Source organism: Pezoporus flaviventris, unplaced genomic scaffold, assembly GCF_033815535.1.
Source record: "Pezoporus flaviventris isolate CSIRO_AGI_PZ_B2104156 unplaced genomic scaffold, CSIRO_AGI_Pfla_v1 ptg000045l, whole genome shotgun sequence".
NCBI lineage: Eukaryota > Metazoa > Chordata > Aves > Psittaciformes > Psittacidae > Pezoporus > Pezoporus flaviventris.
In genome coordinates this window covers 9186371-9209600 of record NW_026892593.1, presented here as the reverse complement: position 1 = coordinate 9209600, position 23230 = coordinate 9186371, and the positions used below count along the sequence as shown (strand labels likewise).

Genomic DNA, 23230 nt, shown 5'->3' with positions numbered 1-23230 from the left:
CTTTAAAATGATATTTTTTGTAAAATCAGCCATTGCCAATCATTCAAAAATACACATGGGATCAAAGTTCTGTTTGCCCTGGGTTTAATAATTACCCTGGTGATGCAAAGCTAGGCCCAGTGACACAATAAACCTTCCTGTCCAGTTTGACATCCTTTATGTTGAGATGATGTTGACTCACAACTTCAGTCTCTGTTTACAAATATTGGCTTGGGAGGTGGTTATAGATCCAAACAAATGATGTTATCAGGAAAGTGAAGGTGGAGGAATCCTACAAAACTGACCCTAACCTAATGAAAATAGCCTCTAAATTAGACAGGTGGTGGAGCTGAGCATCTCCTTCAGGCTTTTGCTCCTCTGTGATCTATCAAGAGAAGGATTTACCTTTATGTGAGCCTAAAGATTCGTCACAGTGCATTGTTTAAATGCAACCTACAGAGCAATAACGAGAGGTGAAACCACGGTCACTATTTAACTCACAGATCAATAAATCTTTTTCATCCTTGAACTGTAATGTCAAATGCCATTGCCTAATAATTCCTCACCCAATACACCAATGTATATCCATTATAGTTATATTCTATTCTCAGGTTAGGAATACCATGCACATAGCCTCCACTACACTTCACAGCTGTATGTGCAAGTTCTCTTACTTGCAGATAAAAGCATACTCTAGTTTCAACTGCTATAAATAAGTAAATATGTTCTGATTCGTTTTAAACATCCATAAGTTCCACATTGCCAATGCAGTAATTATTCTCCAACTCTTCCATTTCTTAATCAAAATACAATCTTTGCCTAAACTCCTTGCTCACAGTGACAACACAACGTTAACATCTTTGTAATTCAGATAAGCCAGTTCTTTTCAATTCAGGGGGAAAATATGCAACCTGACAGAACAGCATGAAGCTTCCATATGAGAATCCTAGAAGGAAGTGTCTACATATTTCAGAGTCAAATCAAAGGAAGCCATTAAAAAGAAGCACATTGTCTAAAATGTGTTGAAATGAGACGTGTATTTATTCTCTCCCCGAGGTAAAAACCTGTACAACTTTGGGTTTACAATCCATAAATTATCAAGTCATTTCTCACTTGTGGAATAAATAGCATCCGAGAGAGTCTGCATCCACACATCAGCTGAAGCTGGAGAGAGCTAAATTTACAAAACATTGAATAAGGAGGTACATGAGACTTAGTAAACAGCACAAATTCCAGTGCCTCCAACAAGGAGTGTTACAGATAATCAGCAGGTTTTGAACTTCAAGAAGTTTCTGCTAGTTTATGGGGTGCTTAGGGTCCCTCTGTGGAGCACAGCAGAAGAGTGAACACAGCCCGAGGAGGCAGATGGGTGTAAAGGATGGAGGAGCCAAGCAGGCTGCCGATATCCAGCCTGGGCAGCAGCTCTTGCCTTGACCACACTTAATGATGGTGTTTTAGGGCTGCCGAGCAAAGATGGGAGGGTAATGGGTGGTTGAGGTTTTCTGAACTCCTGGCTGAGCTGTGCCTTTCCCCCTGCTCCCCTCCCAAAGCCCACCCATCCTGATGGCTGTCCTGCATGAGTGTAGTACAAGATTCAGAAAAGATTGGCAGAGCCGGAGTTCTCAACCTGCTCCATGGGTACCCAGGTACCATGGATTCTCAGGCCTGAATTCCTTGATGGGAAAAGCACAAGCTGAAGGGTTTCAGCACAGCATGCCTGGCAGCATCAACCCACATCCCTTCCAGTTATTACCCCCTCATATGACCTTTTGGATGCATTGCTTTTTGAGCAAAGATTTCTGTTAGAATGATGACACCTGCCACCCAGCCTCTGGAGCACAGAGGAAAGTGCTTGTGTCTTTCAAGGGTGCCAGGATCCATATTCAAATGGAAGGTCAGGTCTAAGAGCCAGAGGTGGTGAGAGCAGCTCACAGGGGGCTTCTGGGTCCTGCAGAAACTTGCCCAGCCTGGTGGTGGTCCACAGTGATGCTTTACCCTGGAGCAGGTCTGGGATGCCACCAGGATAGACCCCAAACCTGGGAGCTCTCTGACCCAGCAGCAAGGCATGGCTGGAGCATTCAATGTGGATCTGTCTTGAACTTCAGAGCTTGTTGGCAATCACCTGCTTCCTTCTTGGTTAATGAGCTCCTGGTCTCCTTGCATGCTTGCAAGGGCAGGTGTCTAGAGGCTGAACCCCTGGGTCTTCCTGGTCTTCCTGGTGCCAAAGATGTGACCACATTGGCAGACTCTGAAGAAACCATGAGTCATTTTGCCCATGAAGGATTAAGTTGAGCTCATCCTGCAGCGTTCACAGGGTCAGTGCTGGGCCTCCGAGGAGGCACAAGCCAGGCCAAGAGCATCAGCCCTAAAGGCCAACATGAGCAAACATGGGCAAACAAATTATAGGGGGGGAAAGAAACCGACAAAGATGACTGTGGCAGATGAAATGTAACCAAGTGTGTTAATGTGGGGTCAGACAAAGACTTAAAAAGTCTTGTACTCAGGATATTAAAACTGCACTCCCTGGTGTGTACCTACCTGTGCCTCTTTTCTAAACGTTATTTCTGCTACATTTGCCTTGAATTAAGAAAAAGGCTTTTCATCTTTGAAGCAGTCAGACCTGCAATTACACCGACCCAAGTTTTGCATGAAGTATTATTTCTTCCTGACTTAAACACGTTTTGTGCTCAAAATGAACTTGTTAAATAGTCTGTCATCTCCCGTTTCCTTCTCTAAAGATGTGGACAACACCTGAATGGTTAATGAGCTGCAGTGCAGTTTAATCAGAGTGGGAAAAACACTATTTCAAACAAAGAACAACGTTGTCCCCTCCAGTTTCTCCCACAGCTTCCAGCTTCCCACACTGGTCACTGGGTCACGAGGTCACCCGGCACGTGATGGCTTTTGAGCACACCCTGAGCCAACCTGCTCAAGCTCTGGAGGCTGCACACACATCTTTGGGGGCTTTTGCTCCCCATCACTTTGCTTCACAAGCACACACTTAGGCCAATGTAAAGTGGGAAGGCAAAAGGAGTGTGCTGCCCCAAGCCATGGCTCACCGAGCCTGGTCCTGTTCAGGCTGCAGAGTCCCAGGATTTCCACCTATGCAGGGGCTTACAAGGGCTGGATGCCTTACTCAGCTGGCAATTTTACTAGGACATGAGTGTACCAGTATACAAGAGCATTGATCTGCCTCCAGTAGTAGTCCTGAGTGCAGGAATTTTGCTCAGAGCAGTCATTGCCTGCAGCAGCAAACAGCTTCAGAGCTGAACACAGGGGTGCGTGGCGCCGAGCTGTTCCAGTTGTACTACTATTAAAATAGGTTTTGTTCCAATACATTGAGCACATAGAAGGAAAAATATTACCTGTTGTCTGGGTTGTGAGTTCCCCTTTGTATGAAATATGACAAACATTTCTCACCTGCGTTTGTGGAATGCATTGTCCCTGGGTAGAGTCTATACACAGCACAGCGTTGCTGTTATTTATTACTTTCCTTAAGCACCTGGAGCTATGAAAACGTACTTTTACTTTGATCCTTCACAGACCCAGTAGCCTGCAGGAAGAATACAATTCATCAACAGTTTAGTTATATGTGTCACTGTAACAGAGGGCAGGAATGAGATACAGCAATCCTCTGCCACCTGGGAGCATCCTATACCCGGCAGTGTGAAGGTGGCAGGATAACATCCTCTCAGTGGGTGAAGCGCATGAAAATGTGAAGAATAAAGTGCTGGGAAGCAGCCGTTAAGGAACTTTAACTCAGCTGACTGTGATGAGTAAAGATGCCATCAATGGTTCCTGGTACTGGCTAGTGAGTTATTGGATATGTGATTTCCAAAATCCAGCTCCCTTAACACATTGCTATATTAAGTCTGTTGTTGCTTTCATCGTTTTTTCCCCAAAGAATACGAGAAAGGTGAATTGCTGACTCTCCACAGCTTGCTCTGGCTGCAAATGGAGCTTCAGCTCCTCAGGGCTTTGGCTCATGGGCAGTGAAGCAAACGGCAACAGCGGTTGAAGATGGAGCTGTCTCCCACCTGCCTGCCAGAGGTTACTGCTGCTCTAATGGTGTCAGCAACAGAAAATATCTGCCCGAGTCAGCTCCAGCTGAGGCACAAGGGTGGAGCAGCAAAGATATAGGTGCTGAGTCAGCTGTTTTGGAGCTCAGAGGGATGTTGGCAGCAGCATGGGGATGGGGCAGGACAGGGCAGCAGCCACTGGAGCTGCTCCTGCAGGACTTGATTAAGCTGGTATGCCAAAGACCCCAGGCGCTCTTTGTGCTTCTTGCCCCAAGATTATGTTTTGTTGGCCAATAATCTCTGAAAGAGGGAGAAACTGAATATTGTAACCTCGCTATTACCCACATGATAGGTTAGATCTTTCTGAGCCTGATGTTAGTTTCAGTAGTGATGGGGCAGGGCTTCAGTAAACACAAACTAATACTAAATCAAACAGAGGCAACTTGCTTAAAAGCTGCTATTATACTCAAAAGAATTTAAATTGCAAAAGCTGGGTGAAAATAGTGTGAGAAGCACAAGGAGCAAACTGCAGCTCCTGCAGTTCACTCTTTGCTGCATGTGTCAGGAATCGTACACTTGAAAGTCTGCATTTTTGGTGTGGGGGGAAAGAAAATATAATAGACAATAGGGTGCCATGGGACAGAATAACACAGCTGGGCAGGGTCCCCATGACTCATATCCAGAAGATCTTTCCTTAGAAGTGGGAGTCGTAATAATCCACAACAAGCTATTGTAACCCGCTGAATGTCGTAAGTGTCTCTGAAGCCGCCTTAACATCCCGCAGCAATGATTTTTCTAATGAGTGACATTGTGGGTTATTTTGCCAGCCACACTTAAAGGCACCACCTTGAGGTTCATCTGAACTGCTCATTTCTTCTTCTCTGTCCTCTGGCCTTCTCCCCAGACCTTCACTTCCAAGAGAAAGGACAGCAGCATTCTGCTGCTTGGAACAATGTTCTGATTTATCTCCAGGAGACACCAGTAGGTGGTTTGCTTTTTGGCATTTGTCTCTTTTTGTTAGTTTTCGAGGCCATTTGCCAAAGGGAGAAAAAATAAACCCCCAAAAGATAAAAAATACTACCATCCTTTTAATTTCAATATCTTCTTCCATTCAATTATCCTAGAAGTTTTGACAAACATCCTTCAGTTTTGAGCCAGACTGCTGGTGGGAAGATGCAGCCGCTCCGGCCCCGCTGTGCAAATACTCCCCTGCCTGCTCCCTGGGTCACTGGGAGGTGAGACATGGATGCTTAGCTACAGGAGAGCAGTACATGTGCAGTTGTAGTGGGCCAAAGGCAGCTACAGGCTGAGAAGCATTTCCACCTCCTCCTGCAAGCCAGAACCGTGGTGATCTCACACTGGGTTGCAGCATTGGTGGTACCTCCGCATTACCTTCTCCTTCAAACAAAAGCCCATTGTGAGTCACCAGGGTAGGTGGCCTTTGCTCTCTCACCCAGCCCCGAGTGCTGTGGATGGCTGTTCAGTGAGGACGGCAAGGTTGATGGGCAGAGCTGGTCACAGAGCGGAGCCAATTGGCAGTCCTTGGGCCAGGCTGTCCATGCAGCTGTGCCTGCAACAGCGTGGGAGTAGCACCCATGCCTGGAAACCCACGATTTCCAGCTCTGCAGTGAGTAATTAAGTCTGTTTGTACAGCTAATGAAGATAACTCTTTTCCTCTTATCTTATTGGAAGGAGAAGCAAGGGGAAGGTGAAGAAATTAGCCAGATAGTGTTGCCAGGAACAGTACCCCAAGCCCCCTGTGACAGATGATAAAGCCATGTTGTGACCACAAAGCAGCAGAGACCACACTGTGACCCCAACCCTGCCTGAGAGCGGGAGACGGAGGATATTTAAGTTACTAAGCTGCAAACTCCACTAGTGCAAATAGATCATGGTAGCTCTGCAATCAGTATGTGAGTACAGTCGCACCGGGAGCCTGCTGCCCAACCTGGGCCAGTTCATACAGTCTCATGTTAAAACTGGTGACACTGAGACATGGAGGGACAAATTTTGTCAAAAGAAGCCACTGGCACAGATGGGAGCCTGATGGTTTTCTTGCAGTGACCAGATTGCTCCTTAGCAGTATAACCATGATTCCTCTTGAGGATAAAAATGCTGTGGTCTCATTTATACTTTGCATTATACAAGAGATTCCCATTGACAGCCACGCTGAGAAATTTCTCAGTGACCTTCTTAAAAGGAGCTGGGAGGAATATTTGGCTCGTAAGTGATGAATTTTAGACTTCTGGTGGAGGCTTTGGAATAATGAAAAGTACCTGCTTATTCTATACTATTCTGGCTTATCCTAATGCTTTGCTGCTAATACGAATTAAGATTTCTCTTTTTTTTAATTAACCTATGAGTCTGATTTTAAAAGAAGTCTTATTTTGGTTGAAAAAGTAATTTTGTGGGTCAAAACTGAGGTAGAGGTACCATTCCTAACTTCTTTACTGCATTCATGTGGTCGCTGTACCCTGGCCCCATGTTTTATGGTCTTGATGTATTTCTTGGACAGGACTTGCTCTGAAAAATGACTAATTTTACAATTCACAAGCTATCAAAATGAAATAAAAGCAGTGTGACTGTGCAGCTCTGAGGACACAAGGCTCTGATGAGATATTTTCAATAAATGGAGCATGCTGGGAACAAGAAGAAAGTTACCACCAGGTTGTTTTCTGTTCCCATTTTTTTGTCAGGCGTCAGCCTTTTCACATCACTTGTATCATTAACCCCACCTTCAGGCTTGGGCCCATGTGCACACAGGTTTAAGGGTCCCTGAAGATGTGACAGATGTGGCTTTTTGTCTGGTGTGCACCTTTACTGATTGGGCTTGTTACTGGTGATGTTCAACTGCCCTGTGCATATTCCAAGATGCTTGCAGACCACCAGGCTCCATGAGGGCACTTACCTGTGGTCCTTTTGCACTCCCTAAACATCCCTCAGGGCTGTGACAAACACCCTTACCTTCACCCCCTGCATCTCTCTTTCTTGGTGCCCAGCTAGTCTCTGCTGCTGGGCTGCCATGAAAAGCCCACTTGTGTCAACAGCCAGAGCCAGGCTTCCACTCCCACTTCAAAAGATGCTCCTTAACCGCCAAAAAAACCCACCCCCAAAGCCAGAGAAAAAAAAAAGAAAAAAAAAAAGGAAAACTAAAAATAAAAATCAAAAAGTAAAATATTAAAAAGGAAAATAAAAAAGGAAAAAAAAAGAAAATGAGGGCAAAAATAAAAAAAAAAAAAAAAGAGAAGAAGAGAAATCTAGTTAAATCTAGTTTAGTCCATAAACGCAGTGACTCAGTCACTGAGGGTGGCCAACACATTAACCCCTACATCGATGGGCTGAAAAACAAACCTGAGAATTCGGTGGCCCCAGTGACCGGCTCTCACATAAGTTATGAGCTTTGACACCCTAGGGTATGTCCCACTTTGGGTCAGGGGGTGGTGAGACAGATGCTGCAGCCCGGTCCCTCCTCCTGCAAGCCCCAGTCCATCAGTGAGACTCCCACTTTATCCTCCAGGTTTGCATAAATCTGTGGGTATTTTAAATTGTTTTGATGCAATGACCATTCAGGTTTTTCTTACATCGTATTTGCACCTGCAGCTAGAAATTCTTTGCGGTAGACAGTAGGCAAGCAACACGTATCCTCACAGCAGCTTGCAGCTGCAGTTGTGTGCCTTAGATAAAAGTGTTGAATCTTGGATCTCCACACACAGGTCCACTGACACTCCGTTACACAAATTGTATACTTTAGATAGGTTTTAAATGCAGAGATGGTAAGAGAAAACCTCCCAAACCCGCAGTAAAATGTATTTCCAGCTCTTTGCAAGTTTAGCGATCATTAAATAAAAAAGAAGGAATATCTTTTCTGGGTCTCTGAAAGCTTAGTGATCATTAAAGCAGAAGAAGTATCTTTTATAGACTTCGTCAGGATTTACATCCCACTTCTCCTCACAAAGTAAACTGTTAAGACTCTCCTGGCCTGTTATCCCTGTGTACTCTGTGTCCTTGGGGTTATTTAAGTTAGAATAGTGAGACAAATTAGGCAGTAAAATGGACTAAGAGTTCCTTTTGTGGCCACTGACATTTAAAAAATTCTTCAGATAAAGACTACCCACGATAAATATTTGCAAGTTAATGAAAGCCTTGGAAACTTCAGTATGCAGATGTGACACGAGTAAATACACAGCGTTTCTTCATGGAGATCCAGAGCAGCAAATGGATAATGGGAAACAATAGTCATGGACATGAATACTTGTTGCAGGAGATGCCTCTTTATATGAGAGATGTTAATTTAAAGTACTTTGAAAATCAGATTTGCAAAACAAGATCGAACATTAGAATTGTAAATAACCAGAGTCAAGTGGAATCTCCTTTAAATACACTTAGGTACGCTCCTCACGTGGTGCTAATAGGGCACAGCAGCACAGTGAATCGGAAACAGAAAAAATTATATGCTTATGCCTGTGTTGCATCCAAAATTGTTCATTGATCATCCAAATTAGGAACATGCAATGTGAGAACTATAATGAGTGTTGTGTGTTTGTCTTTAGCAATTTTTACTTTTATACATACTAAAAATTCAGAATAACATAAAGCTCTAAGTCCTTCCCACTACCTTCTTTTCTAAGCATAAGCGTAGTTTATTTGCTGTAGATTTAAATCTTTAAAGCAATTTTGTAAATATAAAATATATTAGATTGGACCATAAAGACTTTCCACCCTTTGAAAGTATTCACCCTTAAATTCTGTCATTAAGCCAGACAATAGAAAGTTCTCAATATTTGTTCCCTGGTTTGGGTTTTTTTTAATCTTCTATTTGTTTTTAATAGCTACAAGATCGATAGTAAATTTCAGGGTTTAGGCTCACCTATTTGATAGCACCCACAGTGTTTGTAAAGGAATGCCTTTCTGAAAAAGAAAAGCCTTTCAATATTCTCTTTTATGTTTACCTCATTAAAGTTAATAAGCAATACAGAAATACAAGTTTAAACCCATTTGAATGAAATGCAATATCAAGGAGAGAAAAATACATACAGTTAAATACTCTATTTTCAGATTAAATCATGAGATAGCAGCAGCCCCCTGGAAAATGGAGCAGCCGAACAGCTGCTATTGTTCCTACCCTAGAGAAATTAAAATCTCGTAATAACATAGGCATGGAAGTTGCCTATGATTTCACATTTAGGCTTTTGTTTAGAAAAGACTTGGGTTCTACTTTAGAGCAAAGTTCATGTAACTGGCAAGGCCAGACTACACTATTACCCGACCATGACAAGTCCTCTGCACAAAAAAGGGATTCATCCCACAGGGTTATTTGGCATGGCAAAGGCAGCTCTGGAGTGCCAGGCCTCTCTGGTAAGCCCCTGCATAAATTGGAGAAGGAAACAATGAGGCGTCATGAACAGAAGACTTTGTGTTGGAAGAGGAGTCAAGATCAATTAGCTACTACTTACTTCTGACTTTGCTGTCTAGCATTCACAGGGCACACACTTCAACTTTGCTGAAGCCAAATTTCACTCAACTTCACTGATAGCACCAAGACACATGGGGTTCATCTCATTTTAGCATGGTCAGACCCATCCTCCCTGTTTATTTCCCTGATTGGGATTATGAAGAGACCCTATACACCTTGGGATGACTGAGGAAGGGCTTTCCAGCCTGCAGTTGAAGTGCATCAATGGTATTGATGGCCAACTTGTTGAGGTGGGCAGATGTCCATCTCAACAACTTGTATTTTTTTCTAGTCTACAGCTGGTACAGGAATAGATGGGATGGGATGGAATGGGATGGGATAATACACTGCCCTAAGTAACTCAGTCTGGCTGTGTGCTGCAGTTTCAGTGTATTTGTTGAAGACTTCCCATTCCCCATCTCCAGAAGACCAGCTGCTGCACAGTTAAACTCAGCCCTTATGTCTCAGGATGACAAGAATATGCCTGAGCTACAGGGCCTGCTGGGCCCTTGTGTTCCTAGCCACTGCCACTAGTAACATGCAAATGCTTCTTCTAGGGTGAAATGATCATGGGCAATTCATTCCTTCTATCAGCTACAAAGGTTGTTTTTTCTTCACAACCCTCACATCATTCTTTTCTAGCCACTGGTATGTCTGTCTTCAAGCAAAACCTTCCAAGAAGCAAAAAGAGCAGGTCTGCTTTACATGTCTGTCTGATGGTCAAGAGGAAACACGTAAAGAGAAAGCACTCAAGCTTGCATGGATGAGCAGAAAATAAACTACTTGGTGGAAAGATCTCACTTTGGAAAGTCCACTTTATAGTCTGGAAACATTTATAGTCAAAAGTTTTTCCTTTTTTTCAGATGTTACATGCTATACCACAATGAATAAATGGTACTTGCAACCCAGCACTCCATAGCTCTCTCATTTGTAGCTAACTATGTAGAAAGTCTAGGCAGTTTCCATAATTTTTGTCATAGAAAACTTAAAAGCTGGGGACAAGACTCTCCATCAAGATCTCCACACGGTGACAGTGACAAGAGACAAAATCTTCCATGAAAGCCTTTACCTAAACCCAAGGAACTTGGGCAAAGCTCCTTACTGCTTGGTGTTAGTAGCTCCTCAGCCTGTCTTGACCCTTGCAAAATGATCTGTTGTGGACACATTAATAAAGCAGCTACTTGCCTGATAATGTGCTTTTCAATTCTGCTTTTGGGGTGTGAGCTCTCTCCCTGAATGAAGTGAGCAGCTCCACTGCCTGAATAATCACTTCCATAAATTGATATGGACTGCAGCCACGTCCATCTGTGCTGTGATTTCCCCCCCACACCCATGCTTGGAAGGGGCCTGTACTTCCTAAGTAATTATTTACATTCCACCTATTGCATCCTGCACTGCAGTCTTCAGTCTTTTCTCATCTCAATTTACTCCCTGTTATTTTCTGTTTAAAAAATATACTGCACAAGGGGTGAAAGTCCACGGTAACCTCCATCCTGCAGCATTAGGTGCTTTCTGTCTTCAACAAGGAATGGTGGCAAGTTACATGGAGAACCTTGGATCAGAGGAGTGTGACAATAGAGATTATTATGGTTTTTACAAGCTTTTATTTTGATGCAGACAGGTTGGTCTTAGTCACTTTTATTTATTGTTATTAATAATAATGCCTTAGCCTTGCTGTCAATAGGAGATTGATGAAGGAGAAATTCTGGCCAAAGACACTGCACAAACCCCTCATCTTCAAAACCCAGGTACCGTTGTTACCCAGAGAAGTGAGGGGTTATGAAACCAATGCAAAAACCTATCTGGCGAGCAGCACATGCCAGTCTCCTGCAAGCCATGGGGACAGCGTGGCAGGAGGCTACCCCCTCACCCAGCCATGCTGAAGGCTGCTCAGGGGCAGGGGCAGGAGATGAGCGAGTCATGCTGGTGCTCCTGGTCACAACAAAGTCTGTCACACCAGGTGAGGTCTGCGGTCTGTTATGGGTAAATCATGCTTGTATGAGGGAGATTGTGCTGGAGCTGGGACCAGGAAGAAATTATCCCCTAGGTAAAGGCTGGCAGGGTCTGGAAGCTTCTTCCTTCCCTCTGATGCATGGGGCTTGGTCATAGCCTTGATCCCCTGCAAATATACACAGCAAAAGTTTCCCTGCTGCTGTAGGGACATGCAAAACTGTGGGATTTGTCGGTTTTGTAATACCCTGGGTCCCCCTGTTTTGCTGATGAGCACCATTAAGCATCATTTTTCTATTTCTTCCTGAAGTGTGCAGAGAGTTTTGGAAAGCACTTTTTGCCCTAGATAGGTCAGGTCCGAGAAGAAAGGTATCTGTCTTGTCTGGACCAAATGTCTATTTCTAGTGGGTGCAGTAAATGGGGTTCAAGGCCCCAGGTGACCCCTTTGAGCCCTGTGTCATTGAGTATCAGTGGTCTGCAGTCTCTCCTCAGTTCCCAGTCAACAGAGCTTGGATGACATATCAGGCCATGATCGTGGGACTTCCCCATCTTGCCCTACAAAGAAGAAGTTAGAGGTCTTGTGAAAGTGTAAGAAACAAAGGAGGACAGGTGGGCGGACTAGAGAGAGGCATGATGAAGAAATGGAGGAAACGGGTAACTAAGGAGAAGCACGAAGCTTCCAAATGTAGTCATTACCTTTCTCACCTTCCTTGACTTAACGTCCCCTCATTGGTAAGTGGCATACACAGATTGTAATGAAAAAGGGTGGGTTGGCTGCAAAACCAGTCCTGGCTGCTCTGGATACTAAACAGCTGGAAACAAAGAAAATTGACTAAAATTCATCAGCACAGGCCCTATCCAATTCCCAGTGCAATCTCCACACCCCCAAGCTTATTTAGGGAACTATCTCTTGGAAAAAAAACGAAATGAAAAGGCATTGCTAGCAACTGGTATGGCAACACCTGGCAGAGGCAGGCGGCATCCCCCCCTCCTGCAGCAGTGGGAGCCCATCACCCTCTTCTCCTGCCACCTGCTTTTTTATAGAGCAGAAGAGTTGAGTAAAGCCTGGCAGCCCCCCAAAGTGACTGGCTAACTTTGCATGGATGCTGAGCAGAGAGTACATGAGCTGAAGTATGTTTGCCCAGCCTCTTTGGCATGGCCTGGCCTCACTGGTGAGCTCTTGGTGGAGGGAAACAGGAATGCATGAGGGTGAACGCGGCCTGTTGGCAGCTTTTTTGCCAGTGATTCCACACAGCTTTTGCCTGCATGAGAGTTTGGCATGAGGAAATGTTATTATTAGTCCGTCACTATTACACGCATTGAAAGTTATGGAGGAGTGACAGATGTTAACAAAAACCACAAACCAAACAAATACCCAAAGCTGAAAAATAACCTAGCTAAAAAGGAAGCCTTGGAGCCAGACTCAGTTTGGCGGAACTCAGTTTCCACAGCAGTGGCCAGGGATTCCCACCGTTCAGAGCAACGGTGGGACCTGCCCTGTCCCCTGTACCGCACACCTTTCATCTTTACAGCAGGATCACGTCGCAGTGCATTTCTCCATCCAAGCCAGTAAGGGACATGGCCTCAATCCATCCCTAGCAGGGAGCAACCCAGTAAGACAGGAAAGTTTTGCTGGTGGCGGTGAGCTAGGCTCAGTGCAGAGACAGCAGAAAAGGCAGGTGGGGCAGATGGCGAGGAGGTCCCCAGGGCCACCGTGCGGGCTCTCCATCAGCTGGGTGGGAGGTGGGCCAGCGAAGCAGCCTGCACGGACATAGGGCAGCTGCGTGGTGCCATCCATGTGGCTCACGCCTCTCCGTGGAGGGAACCTTTCCCTCTGGCACTGAAACCAATCCAGGAGGGAGCCCCTGGACGGTGCCAGTTTTGCACTTTGAAAATGCTGGCATGTAGGCTCTCCTTTCTAATTACACCTTGTCACTACAGCTCACCCAGCCTGTCTCTGGGCATTAGCTGGCATCCAGCAGCAGCGTGGTGGATGCTTTAAACCCTGGTAGATTTGCTCCTGACACCGTGGTCCTTCTTCCAGCCCTGCTTTGTTAAAAATGTATGTTTTTATGAATTATTCTACTTGTCGGTGTTTTGTGTTCAGCTGCTCATTCCCCTTGTGGTCGCCGCTGGGTTTGCTCCTCTTCCTGGGATGCAGGGCACGGACACACACTGGAGGGGGTCTGAAGCCCTCTTCCAGGAACCTTCCCTCCCCAGGAGCTCGCACACTGACCTCCCAGAGCTTCAGAGCCCACCCCTGCCTGTGTCTGTGCCCATGTGTCGTTTTAAAGACGGTAATGGGGAAGGTTTAAGTAAAAATCTCACTTTCAAAGCAGTTGGTGCGGGTAGAACAGAGGCAGAGCTGAGGCTGGGGCAGGCACAGGGGCAGAGAGGCAAGGGCTGGGCCAGAGGGGTGGGGGCAAAAGGACAAGTGCTGGGGCAGGTGCGCAGAGGCTGGGACGGAGGGACGAGGACAAACAGGTCACAAGGATGCGCTCTGGAGCAGAGGGACAGAGGGATGGGGCAAAAGGATGGATAGAGAAATAGAAGCAGAGAGACAAGGGTTGAGGCAGAGGGACAGGGACATGGGAGCAAGGAAGGAGCCGGGGTAGGGATTCAGGTGTCGGGGCGGGGAGCCGGAGCAGCGACAGGGGCCGGAACAGAGGCAGGGGCTGGGACACAGTAGCGGAGGCAGGGGCAGAACCTGGGGCGGGGACGCAGGGGCAGGGCAGGGGCAAGGCAGGGACAGGAACCCACAGAGGCAGACAAAGGGCGAGCAGCAGAGCCCAGCTCGCAGCCCTCGTCTCCGCAGCGGCAGCACCGCACACCGGCACGCAGAGCGAGGAGCAGGAGGAGCGGGCGGCGGCGGCGGAGGAGGAGGAGGCGGAGGAGGAGGAGGGGAGGGACCTTCCCCTCCCTCCCACCCCGACACCGGGGGAAATAAATTATTCCCAGCCCTCGCACTCCCAGCTCCGTGCCCCGCACCCCGACAGCGGCAGGCGGGGAAGGTGCAGCCTTCGGCGGGCGCGGAGGGGCCGCCCCTGCCCGCGCCGAGCTCCGCTCTCCGCGCCCGCCTCCCCACGAACTCCCGCGGGCCGCGGCGGGGGGCAGCGCCCGCCCCGTCTCATTCCGTCCCGCCCCGTCCCGTCCAGTGCGGAGCGGAGCTGTGCGGCGCGGCGGCCCCGCCGTGCCCTGGATGCCCCAGCGGCGCCAGCGGCAGCAGCATGGAGCGGCGGCGGGGCGTCCCTGGGGGCTGGCCCTGCCTGCTGGCCGCCCTGGGTGCCCTGCTGGCGGCGGGCCGGGCGGCCGCCCCCCGCGCCCGCTTCTCGCCCTTCTTCTTCCTCTGCACCCACCACGGCGAGCTGGAGGGCGACGGAGAGCAGGGCGAGGTGCTCATCGCCCTGCACATCGCGGGCAGCCCCGCCGCCTACGTGCCCGGACAGGAGTACCACGGTAGGTGTCAGTCCCCGCAGTGCTCAGCGCTGACCTGATCCCAGTGGGAGGGCGGCCCCTGGGGGTCCCGCACCAAGGAGCGGCCCCGCAGCCACACAGGGGAAAGTGAAAGGGGGGTGCGGGCGCCCTGTACGGGGAAGGCGTGGCTGTGTGCCATGTGCACAGGGCAGTCCCGGCGAGGGGCTCCTCGGCGCTCCCCCGCCGTCCAGGGCCGTCCTCACCTGCCCTGGCCGCGTTGCCGCCGCCGTCGCAGCCCCGCTCCGCCCCGGCGCTGCTCCTGCGAGGCGCAGCCAGAAGCCAGAGGAAATTCCGAGTCCCCTGTCCTTAGCGGGCTCAGGGCCGGATCCAGAACCTCCGAAGTTGCTGGAGGTCTGTCCCTTTCCCACTTCAGTGGCTTTCGGACCCAGCCTTCGCCCATCGCATCCTCCTTTGCCCAGTGACGGTGTCGTGCCGCTGGCGGGGCACCGAGAGGGTCCCCAGGGAGCCGCCTGTTGCTGCCCGTGCAGGAGCCGCAGGCGTGAGCGGTAGGTCAGGCCCTCACAGGTGGCTTTGAGGATGGAAGGTCGTGCCCAGAATTAATAAATGAACCTGCTTTTTGTAAACGTCCAGGCTGAGGAGAATGAAACGGAGCGGGGGAAGTTGTCCCCACCAGTAGGGTCTTTACCTGGGTGGTGTATTTCTGGGGTGAGGGGCACAACCCGCTGCTTGGCAGGAGGGGTGTGCTGCTGTGCAGAACTGCTCTCGGCTGCGAAGTGCCCCTGTAAGCCAGGAGCTGTAGAGTTCAACGGCCTTACCGCCGTTTCTGTGTATAGAAAACTTCCATGTGTGAAACATCTTTTAATTCATAACCGTGGAAGACCGCTTAAACGTATAGTCACTAATCCTTCTCTCTCTTTGTGTCTGCTTGAGGTTTTGCCGTGCTGCATCGTAGAAGCTAATTCTGCTGTAAGCAATAAAAAGTCAAAAAAATATTAGCAAATATTTATTTAAAACACCTTGCTCAGAAGCAGATGCTGTGTAGTGGTCCCTGGCTAAAGATGGAGTTAAACTTGTGACTTTGATATATTCCGGCTGAGAATTTAAGTTTTAGATAAATGGTTGAATCATTATGTGAAGATTCTGATTAATTTTTGTTCTGTGAAGACACAAAACCTGAACACACACAGTATTCATTTTGTCACGATCTAAGGGATCCTGAAGTTTTGTCTGTGTATAACCTTCACCTGTATAGTTTTACCAAATTCATAGGAAACTTTTGGTTTAAAAATATGGGTGTTCCTTTTAACAAACCACGTGAAAATTCCCTGATTTCAGATGATTTTTTTTTCCTTAGCCCCCCCCCCCCCCCCCCCCCCCCATCTTCCAGCCCCGTAATACACGCTCAGGTCAGTTAAATTGCATTCAACCTACTGAGGAAAAAAGGAGGCTGGAATTTCCATCTTGCACGATTTTAAGTTCTGGGGGTTTAAAAATATGGTTCAGACGCATACATAGCAGAATCTCCCAGCCTTTTCTTCGCTGCTGCCGTGTTTTCCAGCGGGCACCTCGTGTTTAAGCCCCGTTGCTGGTCTGGGGAGAGGCGTCTGTGGTGGGCGCGGGAGCGCTGCAGGCAAGGCTGCGGGACAGGTTGCGGGCAGGGTTTAGATAAAGCAGGGCTCCGGGCAGGGCTGCCTGCAGGGTGAGGAGCGGGGTGTGCGTGTGTGTTTCTGGGGGATGCTCTTCTGCCTCTCGCCCTTTTAAAAGGGGGCTTGAATTTTAATATCTCAGCGTGCAGAGAAGCTCCTCAGCTGCGTGCCAGACCTTCCAGGTACCCTAGGATGGCTTTTCCGCCGCAGTTTTTCACCTGACAGAGCGAAACACGGCTCCGGGGTTTCTTCACTTGCCCGCTCTGACGGGCTGCAGGGCAGTTTGGCGGAGCCGTCGCTGCGCTGCGCCCCGCTGCGCGCCGCTCCCTCGGCCCTGTGAGCCTTGCTGCGCCCTGCGGAGCAGAGCTGCGCCTCTGCCCGTGGGCAGCCCCGCCGAGATGCGCCCGGGCGCTGCGGAGCCGCCGGCCGCTGCTGCTCCCGCTGGCTCCCTTAGACCCGCTGCCCGCTGCGCTTCTCCGAGCGCTGCTCTGTCCTCGGCCCCGCCGGGGACATCTGCCCCCGGGGATACAACCAGAGCGTCTCAGGGCCTCCCTGCAGCCGTTGTGTTAAGAAAGAATAAACAAACTGGGTGCATTTAAAGGGTAATCACGAAGAAGGTCCACTAACTGAACTTGAAAACTAATTCACTTGCACGGCACAAGGTGTACATACACCCTGGTGTGAGCCAGCCTCGCATCTTACTTCTAACTTGCAATGGTAATTTCTTTCCGTTTTGTGCATTGATTAAACACTCACCTGTGCCAAAACAAGGCAAGAAGCACTGCCTACTTGCTATGCACAGCGCAGCAGACATATCCTCCAGCTAAGCACATTTAATCAGTTAGATATTTTGAAATATCTCATTTGAATATTTTTAAATATAACAATTATCAATGTTAAATATAGCAAAAGAAACCCCTCCTTCCCCCAAGTATACAATCTGAAGAAATAATTAGAAGCAATCTTGGCTTTTATACAGTGCAGTTTAATACTACTGAAACATGCCAGTCTGTGCTGGCCGAGCATTTGTTGTTTAAAAAATCAAACTTTAAAGGCAGTGTTGTGTTTTGAGGCGCAGTACAGAAGCACAAGACAAAGGGACATTTACACACATACAAAACAAATTCACCTGCTCAGAGAGCCTATTAAAATACACTGCTCTGACTCTTCACAAGTTCTGGTGAGGCCCCTTGTTACACTTGCGGCTCCTTCGTTCAACAGGGGCAGGTGACAGCAGCACCCAAGAGCCCCGAATTGAAGGAGGAGTGAATTGGGTGAAACCGTATGCCAAGGGCTGAATGAGGAAACATTCTCGTTTAAAAAAATCAGCCAACAACTTTCTGTTATGTTCAGACGTTTCTTTGGGCTCTCAGGGTGGGAGTTGAGCCACTGGGCAGCCAGTGGAGCTGTGGCACTGGGTCTTGTCTGTTTGCCCAACTGTCCTCTGCGCTGGCCTGCACCCCAGGAGAGGGATGGTGTCTGGTGCCAAAGACACTTGCCTGGCAACCTGGCAAACACAGGAGCTTCTGCAAGTGGCTTTTCTGACACACTGGATCCAGCACTTTATTTTGCTGAAATTCCTAAGTAAAATAAAGGCAATAATATTCCCTATTTTGCATAATTAAATTAGATATTGGGAATTTAACACTTCTCTCCTAACCCTTAAAGTACTCCAGATTTGGCCCTATTCCTGCAATCAGTAAATATTTAAAAATGCATTCTTTGATTGAATAGCACCAGACCTACACTGCATATAAATACGCTCTTTTATATACAGGACCAACTTGATGAATCGGTAAACAATTTTATTACCTTTGGCAGACTTTTATTCCTTGAATTAGCTTATTTCAAATTTAATTAAGTCCTTGAGCTGGCAAAGCACTTCAGTGCTTGCTCAAATGCAAACTGACAAAGTGTGCACTGGTTTGATGTAGGCACCTGCTCAGCTTCCTTCCAGCCGAGTGGTGGTCGTGTGCTTGGAGAGCTGCATCAGGACCCACTTGGCTTGCTTGTATGGGGCTAGATAGCAGTGATGCTGGTTTGGTTTTCTCTTGGGCTTTCCACTGTAATCTACAGAGCAGAATATAATTTCTTCAGGAAAAAATCTAATGACAGTATAAATTAAATTTTTTAATACAAGTCTTTGCTGCCTTTAGTCACAGAAACCTGCAAATGACCAGTCAGATTTGTAGTGTTTAAAAATCACACGTGGATCGCCTTCATACTGTATTTTTTGTTACCCCTTAGATTACTTTTTCTGTCACTCTGAACAGTGCTTTTTTCTCAAGGTTTCAAATTTAGATCTTTTAAGAACAACTTTGAACTGTTTTCCCGTGATTGATGTCAAAACTCATCATTCTACCCTTAAAATAGTTTTCTTTAATGAGACTTGAGTTTCTATTTCACTCTCCATTGTTCCTTTTTTTTTTTTTTCCAGAACAGAGTAACCTTCAGTCCCCAAATGTTATCGGTTTCCATCAATGACTGTTACTATTCTTAGACATACTGTATATTGTCTGGAACCACTGCTTTGGTAGGTTGTAAACAATAGTTTTCAACTATTTTAAGTGGTGGTTATGCACTCTTTCAGCACGGATAAAAAGTTGTTTAAAGTCTGGCCAATTCTGCCTTTTTTATTAACCACTCTATCTAAGAAATACAGATTGTGATTTGGTATCTGTTTTCTTTAGTGTTACTTGCATTTCTGATACCCATTTGATCTGGTGGGTATTTTCATTATATTGTTCAGATTGTTAAAAAATAAAGAGCTGTTGGGGGTTCGAAGGGAGGGAAGAGAAAGTAACTGGAGAGTAAGTGGTGATGCTGCTTGAGGTGTAAACAGGATAACAACTAAATGCAGAAACTGAGTTATGGTTACTTTCTCTACGGGTTATGCCAAAGTGCAGAAAGCTTTTTGTGAGCCAGCAGAAGTAAAGATTGCACAGGAAGTGATGTTAGCGATGATGTATTGGTAAAAGAACAAATTTCTGTCTATGTATATTTTCCAGTATCAGCCCGAGAAGCAGGTCATCCTGAGTCTTTTGCAGGGTATTCCCTCAACACATTTCATCTCATCCACTTGCACCCTCCTCTGATCTTTGGAAGAATGGATACTTCCACTATGTTTTGTTTTAAATTAAAGAGGTGTGTAGAAATTTTTGCTCACGGGAGTCCCATTAGCTCCAGGGATTATTCTGTAACTTTTAAGGGACACTTGAATTAAAAATGAGAGGCTGGCGATTGGTAGCCATGGAGAGGAAGTTATTAAGAATGAGGGAAGATTCTAGACCCTTCTTTCCTCTGAGGTCCCTGGCAATGTCTTGCATCTGCTTAAGAGTGTCATAGCATATAATAATTACATCTGGGTCAGCATTTACTAAAATCGTGCTCATCCACCAAAGCCCTCGGCTTGCACCTTGACTCTGCTCTGCTGGGTTTAGGATTTTCTTGCATAAACTGACCTTTTCAAAAGCAAGGCAGACTTCCGAGTTCTGTGGCCTGTTCTTTAGATGATCTGTTTGAATTCATTCAGTCTCAGACTTAATGCATTTCTGAGTGAATGTGGTTCTCTAATTCTTGATGTTGGCCAATGGATTGTCCATATTTCTGAAGCTCTGGTCTGGCCTCAGAGTTCATGTGGTGTGTCTTGGCAAATCTGAAAGAGTTGTGCTTCCAAGATCAACTGAATAGAAACTGATGAAGGATGCCACCCTTGAAAGAAAAAGGTAGGCAAGGTCACAGACGAGAGCCTCTTGCAAACCAAGTTTCTTCACTAGGGAAGATGTTAAGTTTTAATGGATTCAGCTGTCATCACTGTAATTGGTGCACCAAATAAGCGGTCAGCAGATGGCTCAGCCAAAGATGTGGTCAGGCGTTGATGAAAGGAGGTGGAAGGTCCACAAAGGCCTAAATGAGCCTTTCTTGCAAATTTGCAGAAGAGATGTAATCTCTGGTTAAATCCTTTCTCTCCCCATCAGGGGGCTGTTCCCCCCTGCAAAGGAGACTTGATTGCCCCAAATAACAGAAATCAAAGTCAGCATGGCGTGCTGGCGTGACCCACATTTGTCAGGTGGCATCTGACTCTAGGACAGAAATGGTATTGTTGGTATTATTGGTCTGCAGAGGGCTTGTCTGTATACATGAAAAAAATGATCTCTGCCTCACTGAGTTCACCATCTGAGGCCCAGAGCTTGGTGTTGGGGCTGGCATGTGTGCACAGACCCTTCCCATAGCACAGCATTGAAGCCAAGGAAGAAAAGAAGCCCGTAAATGGTAAAAGGGTGTAAAAATACTGTTTCACTGGGGATATTGTGCATATTTTCCGCTTTCTGAGTTTAAAGGAGGTATTTCTTCATATGTATAATTTACCTGTGAAATTCATTAAGAAAATCTGTCCGTAATAATTGCTCTTAAGTAGAAATTTAAAAAAGATGTTTTTCTTATAAATAGTTGTAATTAGATATAAATATGTATAAACCAAGATAGGAATGCTGTAATTCTAAGGTCACCAGTAAATGAGTTATAAGTGGGTTACTGTAGTACATTTCTCTAGTGTTTCCTGCATTGATTATTCCACCAAACCCATGTTGGCTCATTAGGTAGAACAGGGCGAGGCTGTCAGGCCAGTAGCATTTCTCATTTTCTTTATTGTTGCCTTAATCTGGATTTTTGAAGGCCACTGCTTCTGAAATACTGTAGCATTTTATTAAGGTATAATACTACAGTATTTGCATAGTGACTGGTTGAAGTGTGATCTCCAATCTGATAATAGCCATAGTGATACAGCTGAGATGGATTTGGATGCAACCTTTATTTGCTTTGTGTGTCTCATGCCGTACAGCTGTGGTTTAGATTTGTCATGAGTGTTTGCTGCATGGAGAGGGAAGGAAACAGCACTGTCTTACCTCTGAGAATAAGCAACCTTTCATACCAACCCTTGTTATGAGAATTACAATAGTCTCTGATGAAAGATTCAGTCTTTTTAACATGCTTCCTTTCTTTGTGTTAACATTTCCTGCCTTTTCATCAGGCATGAAAGGTGCACAGAGCGCAAATGTGTGTCTGGAATATTTGTGTAATTCCCACTTTTCCCCCCCCCCAGTTATGACTAGCCTCTGGGATAACCATAGGACAAACTCTGACAGTGCAAGTTTTAACATCTGTCAAAGCCCAGGAACAGATTGCCTGTGGAAAAGACCTTCCCCAGTTTGACAAATGATGCCTTCTTGTTGGGCAGGAGGTCTTCATCCATGCTCCCTCCCCTCAGGTCAGCCCCGGAAGATGAAAGTTAGTGTGTGTGTCACTCAGTCCAAGCAGCACGGGCTGGGCTGTTCCAGTGGACAGTGGTGTCATGGAGGCAGAAATCCCCATGATTCATGCCTGTGGGACCTTCTCCTAGGTGCTTCCCAGTGCTCAGATACCTCCCACGGGCGACATATTTTTGACTCTTTTCCTGAAGGGAAGAGCAAGGTCATGGAGGTGTTTTTACTTTTGTTTTAATATATGTCACTAAACTTTTGCCAGATAGGCAGTGTCAGAGGGGTGTACATCCTGCTCGGAGAGGGAGAGCCACGGTTTGTGAGGAGCATTAGGGTTAGCACACATTTATTCCACAGTGCAGGACCAGGCATTACTCTGTCCTCATGTAGCTGGAGAGGACCTGGCTAGGGTTAGAGGTGGCACCCAACAGCCAGCCACTGGGCCACAGGCTCCTTGCCATCATCTACTGCAACTGTCTGGAGCAGCTGATGCCTCCAAGCATCACATCATTTCCTGGGCAGTTGGGTTCAGTTTAGCTTCAAGCAGAGGCACCTGTGCAGTTGTTCTTCATCTCACCAGCTGCAGCATCACCTGTGTCACTCCAGGTGACTGGTGTAGCTGTTGGCTATTCACCCTCATCCTGCTGCTGTCAGCAAGGCTCTCTGTGGAGACTGGTTAATGTATGTGGGTTTTGCATGCTGGAAAAAATCAGCACAAGGCTCCTCTCTCTAAACACCAGTGGGATCCTTGGTCTTCCCATGGAATCGGCATCAGTGAAGCAGTGAAGCATCAAGGGAGCAACTGCCTCTCTGCTGCCTTGTAGTGTTTCCTCATGACCTGTTGTAGACAATGCCCTTTACATTAACATTTCAGTCTAGAAAGCAGGACATGTCTTTGGGACTGGACATGAGTGGCCTGGGAAAGTTGCAGGGGAGCAGGTGAGTTCAGACACTTTCCCAAAGGCGTTTATTGCAAAGCAGAGAATGTTTTCTGCAGATTTTGTAAGGTCCCTCTTGTTGTGTTTTTCCATCCTGGGAACAAATCAGAGGAGTCTGTTCCTCTAGGCTCTTTGATATTAATACTGGTTGTAAGACTTTCACAAGCATCTCCTTGAGGGGTGAAATCAATGGCTCTTTTCCAGTGTTTGTTGAAGTTCAACCTGCAAGAGCCCTGAGTGACAGCAGGCAACAAATCCATCTGTCAGGTGCATGCTTTACCCTACACTACCCTAAATTTAAAACCCCCACAATCCTACTCTCAGACTCTCACACTGACCTTCCTGGAGTTCTGCGTTTCCCTCTGAACTGTGCAAATGCTTCAGCGCAGTGTCCAAGTGCTGCCCCAGTTTCCTATGTCCTGGTATGACACACACCCCAGAGTGTATCCAGCCCGGCAACGAGATGGATGGTGCTCCCCACAGATAACCTTATGTGGGTTGCCTTGCCCCACTCACTGAGAGGGATGTGGTGTGCCCCCTGGGGACAGCCCGT

The 23230-nt window shown here is 46.9% G+C and overlaps 1 protein-coding gene across 2 annotated transcripts in view; it reads left to right on the top strand.

Annotated features, from left to right (window-relative positions):
• Window positions 1-14186: 14186 nt before the first annotated feature.
• The window catches only part of RELN (reelin), a 282830-nt gene continuing 273786 nt past the window's right edge, over window positions 14187-23230 (top strand). For both annotated transcript variants that reach the window (XM_061467364.1, XM_061467363.1), the window contains exon 1: window positions 14187-14856. In XM_061467364.1, coding sequence (XP_061323348.1) covers window positions 14628-14856 — 229 coding nt within the window. In that variant the 5' untranslated portion in view covers window positions 14187-14627. The remainder of the gene's footprint in view (window positions 14857-23230) is intronic.